A 14,640-nucleotide genomic window follows, 5' to 3' on the forward strand; every position below is an offset into this window, starting at 1 on the left:
CTGATCCGAACTAACTGACCAAGAAAATCCTCAGCATTTTCCCTCTGTTACCTCTATGTAGATACCACTTTGAGGACAGTTTTATTTAAATCATTCTACACTTTCTCCATTTTAAACTCTGATTTTGCTTTATTTCCTCTTCTTAATTTTTTCTTCTACTGACCTTGCACAATGCATAAACATTCTTCATAGGGAAATTAGTGAGCTATTTGTTGTTAATTTTTTATGTCTTAGTTTTTTTGCCCAGTACATAATGATCCACTTACATCTCAACTTGCATGCTGTAACCTCCACTTTCAACTTCTCTCTCCTGCCAACAAAGCAAGTTTATTATCTAATAACTTAAAGTACCTCCTTTTATCCTTAACTCTACCAAGATCCTTTCCTCTTTCTTTGTTAATTAATTCTTTCTGTTTCCAAGGATCCTCTGCCTAGGACTGTGCCAGTCTTCTGTGCCATGTTCTGCCCTAAGATGGAAAGTGACAGGTAAGCGCTTCTGGCCCACTCTCATTCCTGAGCATCACAGTAGAAGGATGCCAGCTTGCCCCAAAGGGGCTCTCAGCCAGTTTTTGAGCAAGCGTTTTGAAAACTAGTTAGGCAGTTTTCCCACTGCAGACAGGCTCGTGGAAGGACCATTAATTACTCAGTGCAGGCTTAACTATGGGCAGAAAAAGGGGGCTTTTGTGTGATTGTCAAACCCTCACCATTATTTGTACATGTTGGTTTTGTATTTAATAGGATTACATGACTTCTTTGCTCTATATGCCAAAATGGATGGTTCCTTTCAGTAATAAAACAAAGCCAATAACCTGAAAGGAACCACAGCTCAAAAGCACAAACTTGACCTCTGAGTGACCTTGACATTTACAGACTAAAAAGAACTTTTCTTTGAACAGACAGAAGTCAGGGAGCCAGCAAGAACCAGGAGAAAATGGTTTTGTTGCTTTCTGATTACATTGTTTAAACCAACATACTACATAGTTTACAATACTTCATTACAATGTATTAGGGCCTGGAGGTGATTTAATGTCTGTTTATAACTGAGACTAATCTTGAAATAAACAAATGAATGTTTGGAAAATGGATGAAGCTCTTCTGCCGGAGACAGCATTAAATGCATCTCTGAAGAGTAAATCATGGCTGTAGAGCACTTAAATGCTTTTTATTTCTACCTTCAGTTGTATTTCAGTAGTTTTATCTAACAAAATTAATCATGGTGCAGTAAAAAAAATTCTAATTGGCTAGGACTGCCTAGCAGCCATACATTCTATAAGAAATCCACAATGTAAAAACTGTTGAGCCCTTTAAAATCAGGGGGAAAGATTAACTAGAATATGCTGTAGCATTATACTAGGCACCATGGTGATCTAAATTAAATCTGTTACAACCTGTTCTAATTTAAAATTGCTCCGTTGTGTGAATGAAGGGGGAAAGAAGAAGAGTTAGTTCACTTGCTCAAAGCATTTTCATATTCCCAGATAGATCTTTCATCCACCCTGCTTTTGCATGTGGGCTGTATGTTCCCATTTCCTTGCATCCTCTGCAAGACCGCACATAAATGCGGATTCAGACGGAGTCAAGAACTCTTTCTCCAGCGGTTCAGTATCGGTTCTGGTCTCCATCAGCCAAGAACAAGCGCTGTCACCGAGTGTCACCATAGGATGCACAGCTGCTCCCGACACTCAGAAGCTCCTCTGCAGTGCTGAGGCAGGGACCTTGCTACAGAAGGTTGCTCCAGTTTCTTCTCCCAAAGGATAACTGCAGCACTCATCCCGCCATCCATCTCTGCAGGCAACTCCTCGGCCACTTCTGCTTTCTCCCTGTCCTGCCTCTCCTACCACCCAAAGCCCTATCCACGGCCCCCAGGCGCCGCGCAGCACATTTCTCTCCTTCTAACATCTGACTCATTCAAAACAATGCCTCGAATTTCCCGAAGCGCCAGCCGCTAAGCAGTTAACGCTCGATTTGAGAGGGGGATGGGGTGAAGCCAACTCGCGCGGCCGCTCCGGGCTCGGCACGCCCCCGCACCCTTCCGGTGGCCGGCCGGAGGGAGCGGGGCCGGGAGCGGCGGCGGCGGGGCGCTCCTGCGCCGCCTGCCCGCGCCGCCTGCCGACACCTGGCGCCGGCTGCGGGAAGGGCAGGGAGAGGCGGGCTCTGCCCGCGCCTCCCGCCGGAGGCTCCCGCAGGGAGCCCCCGCAGCGGGCACGGCTCAGGAGGACTGCCCAGCCTGCCTACCTCACCGTATCCTACGCCCGCTGGAGCAGCTTTGAGGCCCCGAGCTTTGACAGCGTACTGCTTGCGGTGCGGTGGATCCTAAACACCGTGACCGCTCTTTCTTAGTGCTAAAGGTCTGGTCCTACGGCAGCGCAGCATCAAAAGCCGCGCTTCATACCCTACATACGGCTGACCGCCTTTCTCTATACCCCACTTCCTGCCGCTTTGTTTGCCGTGCAATCACAAGTGGCAGAAGTCTCAATAATATTTGAGTTTGTTCAAACTTGAAAAATAGTCAACCACGTGAAAGAAAGTCCTGCGAAGGGGAAGGCTGCGGCATAAACCTGTATGATCATTGGCATCAATAAGTGCAGGGGAAGGGCGTTAGCTACAGAAAAAAATTCAAGTGGTTCTTTCACATTCCTAGGTGTTAAAGCTGACCACCTCTGAGCCACAAACATAGACGTTCTTGGTACCAGCTCACAGACCTCTTTGTATCCTAAAGTCATAGAATGGTTTGGGTTGGAAGGGACCTTAAAGATCATCTAAGTTGAAACCCCCTGCTATTAGCAGGGACACCCTCCTCTAGACCAGCTTCTCTAGAGCTTCATCCAACCTGGCCTTGAATGCTTCCAGGGATGGGACATCCACAACTTCTCTGGGCAATCTCTTCCAGTGCCTCACTCCACCCACAATAAAGAAATTCTTCCCAATATGTAATCTAAACCTACTCTCTTTGAATCCACCCCCCCTTATCCTGTCAGTGCAGGCTCTTGTAAAAAGTCCCTCTACATCGTTCCTGTAGGTTCCTTTCATGTACTGGAAGGCCATAGTTAGGTCACCCCGTACCCTTCTCTTCTCCAGGCTGAACAATCCCAATTCTCTCAGCATTTTCCCACAGGAGTGCTGCTCCATCCCTATAACAATCTCTGGACTCCCTCCAACAGGTCCGTGTCCTTCCTGTGCTGAAAGCCCCAGAGATGGACACAGCCCTGCAGGAGAGGTCTCACCTGAGGGGAGCAGAAGGGCAGAACCCCCTTCCTTGGCCTGCTGCCCAGACTCCTTTGGTGTAGCCCAGGACACGTTTGGCTTTCTGAGCTGCCAGAGCACACGGCTGGGTCATGTCCAGCTTTTCATCCACCAGCACCCCCAAGGTCTTCTGGGCAGGACTGCTCTTGATCTGTTCATTGCCCAGCCTGTATTAACTGCTATGTCTAAATACACACCAGCAGTGTTCTGAATTTACAGTGAAAACAGATGAGATCAGGCACATTTTTGCATGTGTAGTTTTTCTTCCCTTTGCTCCCATGTTAGTTTTTCCCTCTGTGCAACTCATTAGAGACTATTATCTTAACTCCTGTTAAATCTCTTTTAGGGGTTGATGTTTTAACTTACCAGCTTGAGCTCTAGACTGTTGACACGTTACACTGCAGAAAGCAGTGAAATTATCATGGACTGAGTTGGCACTGTATTTTTTCTAAGGCACTGCGTGATGAAAATAAATTATGTTGTCCCCCGACATGATCCACTAATGAAGATGCACATCCTCTCGCCCTGCCTTCTTACTGGATGTTAAGTGAAAGCCCTTCCTCTGTCTTTTTTCTTTATTTCCACAGTGGAAGAAGATTTCTAATTCTGCACATCGGTTTGCTTAGCAATATTGCTGTTGCCTAATCCAATAAAAATCAGTTATGTAACTGCCTTTGCTAGACTTGCAGAGAGCATTCACAGATGGGAACATGGCCACAGTATCTTTATGCTTTCATTATGCCTTCTGTGTTTGCTGTTATTATGCAATACGCTCTGTTTTCAGTATATTTTTAAAAATAATTTTCCTTGACATCATAGAATATTATACACTTACAATCTAAGCTCATGCAAAGACAGAGGGGGAAAAAAAAATAAGCCTATTTGAATTTATTGCTAAAGGGGCTGACATAATAGCACCAGTGCCTCCAAGGAAAAAAAAATCACCTACAGTTTGTCAGATAGTATTTTTAATTCTCTAATTCTGAACTAAATTCCTAAAATAACCCGTGTTTGCAGATTACCGTGTGCTCTTTTGTTCTGAATGTCTTGCTTAGTGAACTACATCTTATCAATCCACCAAGTGCCGGGTGTCATTGTTCACCTCATTCACAATTCATCTTTTAATTAGCATTATCACAGGAAAAAATTCTATTTTGGTCAGCATAATTTGTCATTGGAATTGGCAGTACAGAAATAAAAGAATTACCATCTGAAATTGTCTGAAGACTATGAAGGAGATGGTGACTACAAACCTACCTCATCTGGCACTGAAGAGGAAGAGAGGGAAGCCATGTAAATGATAATGGCTTTAAAAATTGTATTTGCTATGTAAAAATCACTACTGTGGTCATTCAGTATCTGCTAAGGAAACAGGTTCATCAAAATTACTGTTACTGAAAATACAAACCTGAATCTTACATTTAGACATATGTTTTATTTGGTGGAAAGGGTTGCTGACTTAGGGAAGATTTAAGAGATACAAATCTCTTTTTAAAGTGATGTTTTTAGATATAGACATAATATAATAATACCAACTTCGTGCAGCAAAATGCATCTCATTTGCTTTAATAGTTAAACCTCACAATGAGCTGCAAGTGCATCATTGTTTTAACGAACAGATGTGGAAGTGCTTTTAAAATGTTTTTTGAACTGTACCAGGAAACATTTCACAGAGAATAGAAACATTTCTGAATCCTCCTCACAAGACTCACCTTTCATAATGATTTCCAGAAAATTCCATTAAATAGCATGTTGGTTTTTTGAGCCTTCTTCATAAACATTTGTCCCTGCAGTCTAGATATGCAGTATTTTTCTATCTACATTCAGATTAATACAGTGATGTCAAATCGACTGCATCTGAGGTACAATGAACACACCAGAAAACCAGCTGCTTAAAAATTCCCTCCAACACCCCTTTACCTTTTGATTTAATCTATTTCTAGTTGCAAATGCAACAGGCCCTGAAGATGATCATGTTCAAGCAGCATTCAGCCAGGACAGCAAGAATTACCGTGTGCTGAGCCCTCTGGAGCGTGCTCTACTGGAGGTCCTTTCTCTTTCAAACTAGCTGGGCTTCAGCTTGGCTGCCATGGGTGACTTCTGGTGCATCAAGAAGCAGTCTTCTAGTGGGTGTTTCATTAGTCCCTTCTAAAACAAATTTTAGAAAGGAACCATCAGTCTCCACTCATTTTTTCTCAATTATGCCTATTGTGCTGGTTTAGGATGGGGTAGAGTTCATTTTCTTCCCAGTAGCTGGTATGGGGCTGTATTTTGGATTTGTGCTGAACACAGGGTTGATAATATGGAGTTGTTTTTTGTTATTGCTGAGGGGAGCTTACACAGAGCCCAGGCCTTTTCTGCTTTTTGTGCTGCCACACTGGCAAGGAAGTTGGGGGAGCATGGGATGTTGGAAGGAGACACAGCTGGAACAGGTGATCCCAACTGACCAAAGGGATATTCCAGAGCATGTGACATCATGCTTAGTATATATAGAGGGGGCAAAAGAAAGAGGGAGGAACTTTTTGAGTGATCATGTTTCTTTTTCCAAATAAATGCTACACGTGATCAAGCCCTGCCTTCCTGGAGATGGCTGAACAGATGCCTGCCCTTGGGAAGCAGTGAATAGACTCCTTGTTTTTATTTGTTTGTGGGTTCTGTGAGTTCAGCTTTTGCTTTACCATTTTGCTTACCCATTAAATTGTCTTTATCTCCACCCACAAATTTTCTACCTTTTACCCTCCCAGTTCTTTCCCCAGTCCTACTGGTTGGGGGGGTAAGCAAGTGGCTGCGTGGCGCTTGGTTGCTCTCTGGGGTTAAACCAGGGCACCTTTTTACATTGTGTTCTTAATGGATGCAGCATTTATTAAAAATACTGGACTTCAATTAAGTTAATAATTGATCCCCAGTCAAACTACTATTTAGTTTTTTTTTAAAAAATTATTATTATTATTATTATTATTATTATTATTATTATTATTATTATTATCCTTTTCTTTTTAATGGCAGAGGCAAGCAGTGCTTGAACAGATAGGTCAGGAGATGAGAGAGTTATAGATGACATTTGCATGTTTCATAACCATGGTCTGTAGCATTCTGTGGGCTATCTTGTGTGTTGAAAGCATGGTGAGACCCAGAAACATCTCATCTAGAATAGAGAAATGCAATGAAACTTTACTATTAACCCTGCTGAAACATTAAAATTGTCTAGATTTCTCTTTTTCAGTTTCTATCTGATAGCAGACTTGGTAAAAGTTTGGCTTTTTGGCAGAAGATAGTCTACTCCTGAATTTGAATATTATCTTTGTTTATGAAATAAATAGTGCAGGCTAAATGTTATGGAAAATTCTTCCCGAAGGTGTAAAAAATGATACTCAGGAAATTATTGTGTTCATATGGAAATAATGGCTTTGCAGGCTAATTACTGTTTGGGTTGCCCACTTTGCTAGGTAAAATAAGATGCCTTTCACATTACTAAACTCCAGGATTTTTCTAACATTTTTTTCATGCAGCCCAGAAAGGAAAACAATTAAGTCATATGGCTTTTCTTCATCGTGTGCTATGTTCCAAAGAAGATTCATGTTCTGTGTTCCTTAGGCATGCACTGTGCATGAATGAGAAACAGTGTGGGTTTTACTGATTTTCTTAGGAGTATACAATTATTTTCTGTGTTTTAAGAACAATTACTTAAGAAATGGCAAAGGAGATAAAAATGAATACAGTAAAATATGTACCCTGCATATAGGAAGGGTACATACAAAAGGAAAATATGCTTATTCTTGGGAAAGTCAATATGTAAATTATTAATTGAGGGGAGAATGAGGAGAAGGGAGAGGAAAGGAGATTTAAAAAGGGAAGAAGCAATTATGCATACTCACTATGAGAATGCCTACAAAGTTTTAAGGAATATATAAGATGTGAAGCGGCACTCACTCTCAATGCACAGCTTTCCTGTACCTTAGCAGTGTTTGGCAAAGGCAACATTTATAGGTGCCTTCAGCTAGTACTGCAGGCAACTATGACTTGGTCTGCTTTCCTGCCTGTTTATTCCCCTCCCATGCATTGTCTAGATTTGGAACTGTAAATTCTTCAGAGCAGAGATTTCCTCAGCAGACTCTGCGAGGTTAAGGTTCCTGCTGAGTGGGTCCTTACTTCAGCTACGAAGGCGGATAGGAGGTGTGAGGTAGAAATAGTACTCAGTTTGTGCACAACGCTTAGGTCCATGCAAAAGTTGCCAGCAAGTGAAGGAAGGTGTGTTTTTAAACCTCAGCACGCTCAGGTGCCCCGTGGCTGCACGCACGGTCAGACACGTCTGCTTGGTTTGGGCCCAGCTGTAATTACAGAGGTGCAATGCAAACCCGTGGGCACAGCAGTGGTACAACAGGTTTCCAGAAAGGCCTCGTAAGATGCCGAGCCTGTATGTGCTGAAATGGAGTTATGGAGGATGATCATTTGCTGGGTTTGGCGCTGGTGTTGACTTGTTTTTTGAGACGCAGAGCGGCATCCCCACTTGAGTGAGCAAGCCACACCTCAGTTTGGCTGGCCCCCTGAAATCTGAGCAACAGAATTTATAGCTTCTGCTATTTAGTAACATTTGTCTTAAAGCCGTAGCTGCCGCGTTCCTATAATTTACCCATCCACCTGCATGGAATGTCATAGCCTTCCAGGAAGCCCTCCCTGCCCACTGGCAGTGCTGGCAATGGCATTTCAGCTGAGGGGGGGCACCCAGCTTTGCCAGCCACACTGGAGATATCCCCAGTCCCAGGTGCTGCTTCGCACTGGGGGAGACTGGTGAACAATAAGCTGGTGGTGCCAGCGTTCAACAAGCTGTCCATGAGCCAGCAGCATCCTTGTGGCTAAGGCAGCCAACAAAATCCTGGGATACATTAGGAACGGCATTGCCAGCAGGTCAGGGGAGGTGATCCTGCCCCTCTATTCAGCTCTGGTGAGGCCTTATCTGGAGTGCTCTGTCCAGTTCTGAACTCTTCAGTACAAAAGAGAGGTGGATCTTCTGCATCAGGTCCAGCAGAGGTCAATGAAGATGACTGAGAGACCGGGGGATGTCTCTTACGAGAAAGGCTGAGGGAGCTGGTCCCGTTCAGCCTCAAGAAGAGACGACTGAGAGGGGGCCTCATCAATGTCCATAAGGATGTGAAGGGAGATGGGCTCTTCTCAGTGGCGCTGAGCAATAGGACAAGAGGCAAGGGGTAGAAACCGATTCACAGAACTTCCACCTGAACATGAGAAAGAACTTCACAGTGCAGTGACTGAGCACTGGAACAGATTACTCAGAGAGGTTGTGGAGTCTCCCTCACTGGAGATACTCAAGAACCGTCCGGCAGAAAACCTGTGCCATGTGCTCTGGGATGACCCCGCTTGAGCAGGAAGGTTGGACCAGACGTGGTCCCTTCCAGCCTGACCCATCCCGTGATGCCGGGATTCCGCGAGGCGAGCAGGGCAGGCGGAGGCGGCCGGGGGCGGGCACCGACCGCCGGCCCGGCCCCGCAGGTCCCGCAGCGCGGCCCCGGGCGCGGAGCGCCGCGTCTCGGCCGAGCAGCGCCGGGGGAGGACTGCAGCCCCCAGAACGCGGCGCGGCTGCGGGTGACGTGCGGGAGGCGGGGCGGAAGTGTGTGTTCCCCCGGCTGGGTGGCCGCCCGGGCCCCGTTCCGGCTGTCCCGGCCTCGGCCTCGGCGGCGCGGGGCAGGGGACAGGAGGAGGGAGAAGATGGCGTCGGACCTGGAGGCGGAGGTGCAGGCCATTGACAAGAGCCTGCTGGAGTGCTCCGCCGAGGAGATCGCCGTGGTGAGGCGGCGGGCCCGGCGCGGGGAGGGAGCGGGGGCTCGGAGGCCGCGGGAGGCACCGGCCTGGGGAGCCGTTCCCGGGGCCGGGGCGAGGCCGCTCCGCCGGGCCAGCGAGCTCTCCGGGACAGGGTGCCCCTGCCGGGGCCGGCTCTGAGGGCACCCCCGGCCGGCAGCGCCGTCCCGCTGGCCTCAGCGCGCTGTTGTCGCCATCGTCGCTGTTGCCGCAGCCGAAATCCACGGCAGCGATCAGCCAGCTTTTCCTGTTGTGCCGGCTGGCGCAGGTGGCTCCCTGCAAGCCGCCTGGACGTGGCCATCCCCTGCCGCGGGCGCCCGGGCATCTCGCCCCTTCCTTAACTGAGGTTACGTTCCTCCTCCTCTGCTGCCCTTTTGCCTCTCTCTGCCGGCTATCACGCCTGGACCTGAGGAGAATCCCCCTCCCACCCCCCCCCCCCCCCTTACTTTAGGTGTATGTCTGACTCCAAATACGCTTAACAGTGTTGAAGTGCCATTACAGGATTCTTCCTTCCTCCCCACTATTTATGCGGTTTTGGAAAAGCTTGCAGTAGTTAATCCTAGGGTCAGAACGGGGTGTTTGCAAAGGAAATATTAGTAAAATCAGTGTAACATTTAAAGAAATCTAGTCCTGTTTATATACTTTTCCTGCTCTTACAAAGAGTAGTTGGAAGAAGAATGCGGTCTCGAGGGCGAAGTCTTCGGAGGAAGTTTTGTTTCTGGCATAAAAGTTTGTCCATTTGGACACTTGGGCATTTGAGGAACTGGATGTGTTAAAATATTGAGACTGCTCATGTGTGTATCTGTAGGATAAAACCCTGAAGAGCTGTCTGTGTGTGTCCCAATGGGAATTACATTGGTTGCTTTCCAAATGAAAATGACTGTTATAATTCAGGTTATCTCTGGGATAAGTCTTCCTTCTTCTCTACAGCAAACCAAGTAATTCCTTCAAACTTTTTTGAAGTAGTCCAAAGTGAGCCCAAATTACCTTGTCTGTGTGAATAGCAGACTTTTTTTTGGGTCACACTGTAGGTAAACTCAAGGCAATCATGCACCCAAGGGAATGCATTTAGGAATTTGCTGTAGGTAGAAGTGCCAACTTAAATGTAGTCAAATCCTTCTCATTTTTATTATCTGTCACCACCTGAGCAAGCTCCAATTCTGAAATCTATCATTCAAATCTAGTGTGGTTTTTCTGCCTCCTTTGCTGATAGCATTACTTTGCCAATAGCCCAATATTAACAAAACAAATACCATCCCAAACCAATAGTTGCAGCATTTAAGGTTTCAGTTTCTCATGGCAACAACTTAATGATTAACTTCCAAAGAACAAAAATAATAGTAAAAACGTTCTCTTTAACATAATATGAGCCTACATTGCAAGTGTTTTTTTTGTTGTTGTTTTGTTTTGTGTGTGTGTGTGTGTATGTGTAGCTAAAAAACCCAAAAATTGTACCTTTTAGCTTTTGAAACAGAGAAGTAAGTTGTTTTATGGCTTATTAGTATTCTGTATTTTGTTCTCACGGTATCTCTTAACTTAGATGGGAATTTAATAGAAACCCTGATGAACCATTGGGTATTTATTTACATAAGGTGTTGTTTGATCAATGCTTTGCACATTTTTTTTTTCCCAGGGCAGTTAAAGTTATTGCAGGAGAGTAAGTGTGAGGAGGGAGGAAGTGAAGAGGAATACACTTCCCCTTTTTAATAAAAAACTCTCTTGGGAGAGTAGAATATTAGCTTTCCTTGTGTGTGATTTCAGGTTAGAAGATAGACAAATGCTAATTGAAACCTTGCCCAAATTCAGAATGCTTTTATTAAAGAACAAATTCCAAAGTTTTGAGTAGTTTTTCTGGAGTTCAGTGCTCCCCAGGCAGCGATTTAGAAGGGCAGTGCAACATATGTGTACCTATGTATATATTTCTATTAACAGTTTTGCTTGCACAACAGACCTGTGAGTTGCCTTCCTGGCAGCTCTTAGAGCCACATCTGTTTCCTTGTCCTAGTAGCCTGGATTTCCTTCTGATATTGTGTCATCCAGGATCTGATTTTCAGAACTGTATGTACAGTTATGTGTGTAAAACTGGCTCCACAAACAGATTTAAATGTGATGATGTTGGTCGTTGCCACGCCTAACTTCCAGACAATTACTCCCAGAATTTTTGGGATGGGAAGGCCATTTACTCGAGGAACAAGAATTTTCTCTGCCTAGGTATTTGTCTGAGCTTGTAGTGTAGCTAGCATGCACTGTGTGTTTTCTAGATAGAAATTAGTGATGTTGTACTGCTGAATTAAAAGACTGAAGTTGAAGATATTTTCCTGAAAAAATCCTATTAGTTTAATAACTAGTTTATGCTATAGAAAATAATGTAAAAACAAGCTTATTAAATGGAAAACATGGAAAAGATTAAGTCATTGCCACTGTGATTGGGTCAGTTCTTGGCAGTAGTAGCTATTAGGCAAAACTGATGAAAGGAGAGGAAAAGATGAATGAACTGGTGGGAAAAAGAAAATTCTTGTTGAAAACTTTACTTTTTAATCATTTTTTTTTTCTGTGGTATTTTCTGGATCCTGGTGGGAATGGTGAGATTATCTGTAGACTTCTAGATTCTTTGCTATGGCTTTTTGGCAACCTTTTCCCATGGACTTCCTTAGGAAAAAACTAGGCTTTCACCAAAGCTAGATGAGTGTAGAAAGATTTAGCAGATCAGTCATGATTCTAAGAAGTCAAACTTAGGAAAAGAGAAGTGAGGAAAGCACCCTGACGAATTAGGTTTTTTTTTTTTAAATACCAAATTCTACTTTGAAGAAACATGTCTAGTAAATGAAACGACTTCAATATGTTTAAAAAAAAGGCAAAAATGCAGCCAGTCTGCACAGATGCTCAGCTGACTCTGAATGTCTGTGTCCCAAGGAACTTACAACAACCGTGTTATCTCAAACGTAAGTTCTTTAGAGGAAGTTCCTAATAATTCAGAGTAAATCAAGCTCTAACATTTGATCACCAAACCCATTTATTTTGGCATAATTAACTCTGCGTTTTCATGTACAATTTTGGGTTGATTTTGAACTCTCTTTTTGGAAGTTGCCAGGGGGTATCTGGTTGTCACATTTACAATGAGAAATGACGTGCTGAGGCTGTTTATGTAACACGGGATTTAATCAGTGGACACTTGCAGTATCTGCTTGCTCCCATTTGTTCATTATAAAAACCTTGCACTCTTAACTTACAGTTTAAACCTTTCTAAATTTGTTATCCACAAGGTAGAAATAAAACAAATGTTGTCCTAGAGTATTTTTTCATTCTGTGTGTATATACCAGGGGAAAAAAAAATAGGAGAAGCTGTGAATTTTTAAGTGGCTTAGGGCAGTTCAGTAGTTTGATGCCTTTTAAAAACTGCCAACATTGTTTTTTACAATTGATTGACTAAGAGAATTGTAGTGAGTTGATCTTGGCTGGCTGCCAGGTACCCACCAAAGCTGCTCTCGCTCTTCTCCTCAGCTGGAGAGGGGAGAAAATACAACAAAAGGATTGTGGTGGAGGTAAGGAGTGGGAGAGGTCACTCAGCAATTACTGTCATGGGCAATACCGACTCAACTAGGGAAGAAATTTATTTAGTTTATCACCAATCAAATCAGAGTAGGGTGATGAGAGACAAAACCAAATCTTAAAAACACCTTCCCCCATCCTTCTCTTTGTCCCTGGCTCAAGTTCACTCGTGTTTTCCCTACCACCTCCTGAGCAGCACAGGTGGATGCAGAATGGGGGTTGTGGTCAGTTCCTCACGTTGTTTCTGCATTCCTTCCTCCTCTGGGGCAGGACTCCTCTCATGCTTCCTCTGTTCCAGCATGGGGTCCCTCCCATGGGAGACAGTGCTCCATGAACTTTTCCAGTGTCAGTCCTTCCCATGGGCTACGGTTCCCCATGAACTGCTGCAGCCTGGGTGTCTGACAGGGATGCAGTCCTTCAGGAACAGCCTGCTCCAGTGTGGGTTCCCTGCAGTGTCACAAGTCCTGCCAGCGAGCCTGCTCCAGCATGGGTTCCTCTCTCATGGGTTCACAGGTCCTGCCAGGAGCCAGCTCCAACACGGGCTTCCTGCTGTGGGGTCACAGCCTCTTTGGGGCATCCAGCTGCTGTAGCACTGGATCCCTCTTGGATCTCTGTTCTCCACTGGACCTCCATGGACTGCAGGGGGATCTCTGGGATCTCTGTTCTGGTGTCTGGAACATGTCCTGCCTCTCCTTCTGCACTGATTTTGGGGTCTGCAGAGCTGTTATTCACCCATATTCTTACTCACATCTCCCAGCTGTTATTGCTCTCTTTTTGTCCCCTTAAATGTGCTATTCCTCATTAAATCTGTTATCCCAGAAGGGCTACTGCTGTATCTGATGGGCTCAGCCTTGGCCAGCTGTGGGTCCATCTTGGAGCCATCTGGTGTTGGCTCTCTTGGACATGGAAAAGCTTCTGGCAGCTTTAATAGAAACCAGCCTGTAGCCCCCTTGTTCCCAAAACCTTGCCTCACAAACCCAGTGCAAGAATTCATGGATCTAACATCACACTTGAAATAGTAATTCAAGTGAGTTATTTTGGTTGCAGGAGAAACCAAAACTCCCTCATTTTCACAGGTGATTTGTTGAAATTAAATGAGAAAGGGACTGTTACCTAATGCTGTGTTTGCTTTTCTCCATGTACTTTTTGTCTCTGTTCCTAGCCAACTCCAGGCTCCCGCTGGTCCTCTGTGTCCCAAGCTGGCAGCATCTGTCTGCACTCCAGAGAAATGTGACCAACATAGTCTAGGCCGTATCCTAAAAATCACTGCCAGCATTTTACTGGTCATTCATCCTGGAGGAAAATTTTAGTGATATTTTTCTCTAAAGTCTTCTCTATGTAAAAATGATAAAATGTATTCCTTTCCTAACATCTGTCTTTTGTGATCATTTAGATTTAACACTTAGAAGAAAGTGTGGCTTTCTAGTTTTGCAATGCCATTTTAGATATTTAATTTAGAAATAAAATAACCTAAATGGCTGGAACTGTGTTTGATCTGTTTATTAATGAAGAATTTGTGTTCTCATTTCTTCTAATACAAAAGAAATGGCTGCAAGCAAATGACCTTCAGAAAGAAGTATACCAGCATCTGGCCTATTATGTACCAAAAATTTACTGCAGGGGTCCCAACCCTGCCCCTCAGAGAGAAGACATGCTGGCACAACACGTTTTGCTGGGACCAATGGAATGGTATCTTTGTGGTGAAGATCCCGCATTTGGTTTTCCAAAGCTTGAGCAAGCAAACAAACCTTCCCATCTCTGTGGCCGCGTCTTTAAAGTGGGAGAGCCTACGTATTCTTGCAGGTAGTTCAACTTAATACTGTGAAGTATTTATGATTTGTGAAGTCATGGAACATTTTGCAGTAAGAATATACTGTCCTAGTGAAAAGTTAATAGCTGAAATGTATTTTTTAAGTAACCTTGCAGTCTTTCGTGACAGGTGGGATCAGGGGAAGAGTAACACACATGTATAAATGGAAAAATATTAATCAGTGTAATGTAGAATGTTTTCTGTACAAAAGAAATGCAAGATTAAGA

At 44.4% G+C, this 14,640-nt stretch overlaps 1 protein-coding gene across 2 annotated transcripts in view; it reads left to right on the forward strand.

Moving 5' to 3' along the window:
- Positions 1-8,874: 8,874 nt before the first annotated feature.
- Positions 8,875-14,640, forward strand: part of UBR2 (ubiquitin protein ligase E3 component n-recognin 2) — a 55,480-nt gene continuing 49,714 nt past the window's right edge. The window contains exons 1-2 of one of the 2 annotated variants that reach the window (XM_040058011.1): positions 8,875-9,042; positions 14,147-14,406. In XM_040058011.1, coding sequence (XP_039913945.1) covers positions 8,965-9,042; positions 14,147-14,406 — 338 coding nt within the window. In that variant the 5' untranslated portion in view covers positions 8,875-8,964. The remainder of the gene's footprint in view (positions 9,043-14,146; positions 14,407-14,640) is intronic. The other variant, XM_040058012.1, reaches the window with a different exon arrangement.

The sequence above is a fragment of the Hirundo rustica genome, chromosome 3 (genome assembly GCF_015227805.2).
Source record: "Hirundo rustica isolate bHirRus1 chromosome 3, bHirRus1.pri.v3, whole genome shotgun sequence".
Taxonomy (NCBI): Eukaryota; Metazoa; Chordata; class Aves; order Passeriformes; family Hirundinidae; genus Hirundo; species Hirundo rustica.